The 6,000-nt window shown below is 54.6% G+C and overlaps 1 protein-coding gene across 3 annotated transcripts in view; it reads right to left on the bottom strand.

Annotated features, from left to right (window-relative positions):
• Window positions 1-5,328: 5,328 nt before the first annotated feature.
• Window positions 5,329-6,000, bottom strand: part of MDGA1 (MAM domain containing glycosylphosphatidylinositol anchor 1) — a 53,082-nt gene continuing 52,410 nt past the window's right edge. For 2 of the 3 annotated variants that reach the window (XM_032862312.1, XM_032862313.1), the window contains one exon: window positions 5,329-5,904. In XM_032862312.1, the coding sequence (XP_032718203.1) occupies window positions 5,813-5,904 (92 nt within the window). In that variant the 3' untranslated portion in view covers window positions 5,329-5,812. The remainder of the gene's footprint in view (window positions 5,905-6,000) is intronic. The other variant, XM_032862311.1, reaches the window with a different exon arrangement.

Raw genomic sequence — 6,000 nt, 5'->3', positions numbered from 1 at the left:
TGTTACACATCTGAGTGAAACCATATATAATTGTCTTTCTCTGCTTGACTTATTTCACTCAGCATAATTCCCTCCAGTTCCATCCATGTCGATGCAAATGGTGGGTATTCATCCTTTCTGATGGCTGTGTAATACTCCATTGTATATGTGGACCACATCTTCTTTATCCATTTGTCTGTTGAAGGACATCTCAGCTCCTTCTACAGTTTGGCTATTGTGGACATTGCTGTTATGAACTCTGGGGTGCATGTGCCTCTTCTTTTCACTACATCTGTATCGTTGGGGTAAATACCTAGTAGTACAATTGCTGGGTCATAGGGTAGCTCTATTTTTAACTTCTTGAGAACCTCCATATTGTCTTCCAGAGTGGCTGTACCAGCTTGCATTCCCACCAACAGTGTAAGAAGTTTCCCTTTTCTCCACATCCTCACCAACACTGTTGTTTCCTGCCTTGTTAATTTTTGCCATTCTAACTGGTGTACACTGGTATCTCACTGTGGTTTTGATTTGTATTTCCCTGATGGCTAGTGATGTTGAACATTTTTTCATGTGTCTGTTAGCCATTTGTATGTCTTCTTTGGAGAAGTGTCTATTCATGTCTTCTGCCCATTTTTTGACTTGATTATTTGCAATATTTGTTTTTTGGGTGCTGATTTTGAAAAGTTCTTTATAGATCTTGGATGCCAGCCCTTTATCCATAATGTCATTTGCAAATATCTTTTCCCATTCCATAGTTTGTCTCTTAGTTTTGTTGACTGTTTCCTTTGTTGTGCAGAAGCTTTTGATCTTGATGAAGTCCCAAAAGTTCATTTTTGCTATTGTTTCCTTTGCCTTTAGAGACATGTCTTGAAAGAAGTTTCTGTGGCCGATGTTGAAGAGGTTACTGCCTATGTTCTCTAGAATTTTGATGGATTCCTGCCTTACACTGTGGTCTTTTCATCCTAAATGCCTCTTCCTTGGAGAAGTTATCCCTGAATCTCTAACCCAAATAAGAACCTGCTCTTACAGTCCTAATTGTATTCATAATGATGTGTTTCCTGGTGTAATTATGAGCTTTGTGTCCACCTTCCCCACTAAGGCAGGAGCCTCCACGAAGGCAGGATTTGGCTAGTATTTCTTGAAGGAATAAATGAATGAAGACACTGGGTTCACTGGGCTGGAGACCAGAACGTATGTCCTCACTGTCCAGGGGGCAGAGCAGGACCCATGATGGCAGGTGCCAAAGAGAAGGGCTCTCCCCAGAGGTCTGAAAAGAGCCCCCCAGCCATTCACTGGTGCCCCCTCCTGGCCCATCTGCCACCCACACACACAGCCGAACCCCAAGCACTAGAACACTGCAGCTTTATTGATTGAAACAACCGCGTCCGCAACTAGAGGTTACATTTGGGGGGTTTGGGGGTGAAAGAGGGACAAAGGGGGACAGAGGCTGGGGTGGAGACAGAGAGCAAGGCAAAGGGGTGAGGACGGGGTCGTGTGACTAAAACAACCCCAATACCTTTCACCCATAAATGAGGGTCTCCTGTTGTGCTTTTACCTTGGTGGTGGGGTGGGCCTGGGCATGGAGGGGTTGGCTTTTCTCTCAAGTCTGGGAGGCCTCAGGGCTGAAGCAGTCCCCTCCTTCCCCTGCCCCTTCTCCTGGGTTAGGGAGAGCAGCCTTGGTGAGCTCCCACCTGGGGCAGGAACGATGCTTGGAGACCTCTGGGTCAGAGGGACCAGCAGAGTTGAGCTGCGAAGGTGATTATGGGAGCAGCCAGGAGGTGGTGGGGAGGTGCCAGGAGGGAGGGCACTTCTAGTGGGGCCTCTGGGAAATGGATGCAGGTGACAGGAGGGAGGGGTGATGGTGGACAAGTGACATGTCTCTGACCTCAGCTTTCTCACCTGTACCGTGGGGGCACTGGATTAGATGGTCTCTAAGGTCCCTTCCAGCTCTCATGGTCAAGGGCTCCCTAGGAAGGAGTGGTCCTTCTGCCCCAGTACACACCCTCACACATATACATAACACACACACACACACACACACACACACACACACCCCTCACCCTCACAGACACACACTCTCACACAGCACTGATTAACATAGAGGCTCATGCTATCTTGCCTTTGGAAGTATGGAGGGCTCCCCAGAGCCCAGAACCTCAACCCGTGGCCCTACAGGGACTCCCTGGAGAAGGTTCATCCTTGGAACAGATCTTGGAAATGCCATCAAGCCCCCTGAGTTCAGGAAGAGGAAAACACAAGATTTTGTACCCTCTGTACAGAGGGCTGGGGAGGGGAAACAGTCCCTTCTATCTGGGAGCCTAGGCAGTAGCTAAAGCCAGTGGAGGCACAGGGAGGCAGAGTCCACATGGCACTCTGGTCGATCTGGGGTGGGAGGAGCAGTGGCCTGGGCTGAGAGGCCAGAAAGGGCTCCTAGAGCCCTCCCAGCAACATCTGTAACATCTGTAACATCTGTACCAGTGCCCAGAGACAGGGCAGCTGGGCCAAACCCTCCTGGTGCCAGGCTGGAGGCATTGGCCCACAGTGTGACTGCCCCAGGGTGGGAGCACCTGGCTTGCAAAGCTGGCTCCACCCCAAGGGGCTGTGTGTGACCTTGGGCCAACCCCCGCCCCTGCACCTTTCTCATTTACATAAGAAGGGGTTTGACCTCGGGCAGTGAGAGTCTGAGAGCCTGAGCCCCCGGCTTCCACCAAGCACAGGGAGAAAGGAAAATGAATGGGAAAGAGAGTGCAGAGTATCCCAGAGAAGGCTAGGTGGGGGGAGCATCCCGGGAGGTGGGGGCGTGGTTTAAAGGCTTAGCTGGGCACCCCGGGCACCTGCCTGTGGTCCCAGGAGCAGCAAAGCCCAGCTGAGACTCCCGCACTTCTGCCTATAAGGCACCTGGCCCCAGGGGTCTCCCCAGACATCAAACAGGGGGCAACAGGGATAAATAAACCCTAATGCCTTGAGAGCTGACCCCGGACTCCCTGTTTTAAGGCCACAAAATGCCTCAGCCACCCTGACCCTGAGGGCGAGACTGCCTCGGGGGAGATGTGCTGGATCCAGCCAGCCTGGTCTCCCCTGGGCTGGGGGTCTTCACGGGCCACCTACCGACACACAGATGCCACCACCCACGGCACAGCCGACACTGACACAGAGGTGCTGACTCACAGGCAGACACAGACACACCAACACTGGGACACACAAAGACTCTCTTTCCTTACAGACCCCATCCTCCCACACACAGACCGGCACATCCTAGGAGTTCCCATCACACACTGGAAGTGTTAATACACACACGGACACCCACAGTCCCTTCAGACCTGCACACACACACACAAACACAAACAGGCACCAACCTCGCCGGTCCACACACGAGGACCAAGGACCTTGGTGCCCCAAGGAGGAGGTGCCCGGTGCCATTCCTCTCTGGATCTCCATACCCACCCCAGCAAGGGCACAGAGGAAGCCCCTGGCAGGTGATGGGCCAGTGGTTCACATTCCTGGCTTCTTCCGAGGAGCTTTTAAACGTTTCTGATACCACGCTGCATACCAGTCCAATTAAATTAAAACCTCTGGGGGTAGGACCAAGCATTCGTGCTTTCTAAGAGACCCTCTGGAGGTTTGGTTCTACAGCTGGGGCTGGAAATCACTGATTTATAGAATCCATTCCGCTGGGCAAAGCCTGCTCTGATTTCCCTAACAGGCCCACTTGTGCTGGGCATGAGGTTTGGATGGGCTGGGTGAGAGGGTTGGAAGGCTCAGAGGAGGAGCTCACAGTCTAGTTGGGGCAACAGACCCTGCACAGATGGGACAATTAAGGAACAATACTCAGCAGACGGGATGCAAGTGTGTTCTGGGAACCTGGAGCCACTCATTTTGGAGAGAGGCCTCAGATGGGCCAGCAAGACAGCCAGGTTGGTCCGGGATCAGAAGGCCCCGCTCCAGGCCTGGCCTAGCCACCCCCCCACCAGCTGTTGGTGATGATGATAGCACAGGCCTGGCAGGGCAGTGAGATGGGCAGCCTTTGCACTGGTTCCCTGCCTGCCTCTTGGCACTGCCTGGCTTCCTCTGCTTGGCAGCTGTCCCCTCCAAATGCTCCAGGCATGGGCCACCAAAGGTGCTTTAATTTCAGTAGGGTCGTCTGTAAGCTCTTTGTCATCCTTAGGGGATGAAAGGTGGGGCAGTGGCAGGCAGCTTGAGGCTACAGAGTAGGCTAGTACTACTCTGCAGTAGGCTACAGAGTAGGCTACAGAGTGCTACAGCACTCACAGACATTTGTGTCACTTGTGAAGGGGGACATGCATGCTGACATCCACAGGCGCGTACTGAGCCAGGGGTTAGGCCCAGCCTCACAAACAAATATGTGTAATTGCACGTGCAGACTCACACTGGCACCCACTCCTGCCCAGAGATGTACCCACAGTGCTACACAGACACAGACAGGCAGGCACACTCACGCGTGCACGCACACACACGCACGCACGCACACACATGCACGCACGCACGCATACAGCCCCATGGACACGTGCATGAAGACTCATCCTGGAAGGGGCTGGGCCTCCTCTCTCCCACGGATGGCGGGGTGGGATCTCAGGGATGACATTGAGAAGAAGAGGGCTAGACTCCACTGTGCCCATCTAGGCTCCCAACCCAGAACCCGTGGACAGAGAGCCTTTTCAGTTCCGGGCATGAGCTTAGCTCCAGGCAGCAAGGAGGCCAGCCACTGCCCCGCTCCCTGCCCCAGTTCTACAAACCCCTCCTTCACTGCCCCTGGGCAGCGAAGGGCCAGTGCTTTGCAGTGGAGGGGGAGGAGGGTACCCCCTTTACACACATCCTCCTATCCAGCACACTCCTTCATGCCAAGTATAGAAGAAATGAAGTCTCCACTCTACTCCCAAATGCCATGAGAGCCTGAATTCGCAAAAACAGGCCTTCTTCTCTACTCCTCTCAAAGTCAAGCCTCATCCGGGGAATGGCTGGCCACCACCACCCCCCACCCCCACTCCTTTGAGAGGCAATGGGTACTAAGGTTAGGCCTGCTGACCAAAGTGGGGATTGTGCTCTCGGGAATCCAGCTCTTTATGGGTGGGGTTAGATGGGGCAGAAGGAAGGTGTCAGTCTTCAGACTGCCCAGGCCCAAGACCCTGTGCTGGGTCCCTTCAAAGGGGGCGCAGTGCGGGGAGGATATGACATCCAAGAACAGGTCAAGGGATCAAGGTGACCTGGGGTCTCCACCTTCCAGCCCTTACCCTGAAAACAGGGCATGCAGCAGGTATCTGTCCTCCCTCTCACTGCCCTCAGGGGGACATTCACAGAGCTCACCAGGTACCCCCCGGCCTCCTGTGACCCTGGCCCCCCCCATCCCGGGGAGTCCCAGAGTCTAGCCAAGGGTGGGCTCCTGAGTCGGCTCCCCTTCGGGCTCCCTTCTGGTAAAGCCAATGGTCTGAGGAACGAGGGAAGGTCAGAAACACACCACAGGTGCAGCCAGGACAAGGCCCACGTGGCGCCGAGGTCCCTGGGGTGGCGGACGCCATTCTGGCGAGTCCCTTGTCTCCGCAGAAAAGAAGGTGCTGGCAGGTCAGATAGAAACTTGTGCTTTAATATATCTCTGTGTGTGTGTGAGTGAGTGTATGCGTGTGTCGAATGACTGTCTCCAGGGCCTCAGCGCTGGGCCTCTGTCCTTGTTCTCTGCTCATCCTTGCAGCCAGTGCAGGCCCCCTCCCTGGCAGGCCAGCCCTGCCCCTGGGCACCCCGGCTGGCGGGGGTCAGTCTTTGGTACGATGCGGACACTTTGGTGTGCCGGGGGCGGGGTGGGGGGGCCACGCAGCTCTCATCATCTCTGCAATGCCAAGAGGAAGATGACCATGGGCCCCCAGAGCTGTGGGTGGGGCTGGCGGGGGGCTCCACTGCCCGGCATCACCACCACTGTGACAAGAGAAAGAAGGGACATAGGCCAGGGCTTCAGTCAGCTTGGCAGGCCAGGGACTAGCAAGCTGCCCCCTCTCTCTGGGACACCTAAAG

Source organism: Lontra canadensis, unplaced genomic scaffold (genome assembly GCF_010015895.1).
Source record: "Lontra canadensis isolate GAN:19392208 unplaced genomic scaffold, GSC_riverotter_1.0 scaffold23, whole genome shotgun sequence".
Classification (NCBI taxonomy): domain Eukaryota; kingdom Metazoa; phylum Chordata; class Mammalia; order Carnivora; family Mustelidae; genus Lontra; species Lontra canadensis.
This window is presented reverse-complemented; position numbering and strand designations above follow the sequence as displayed.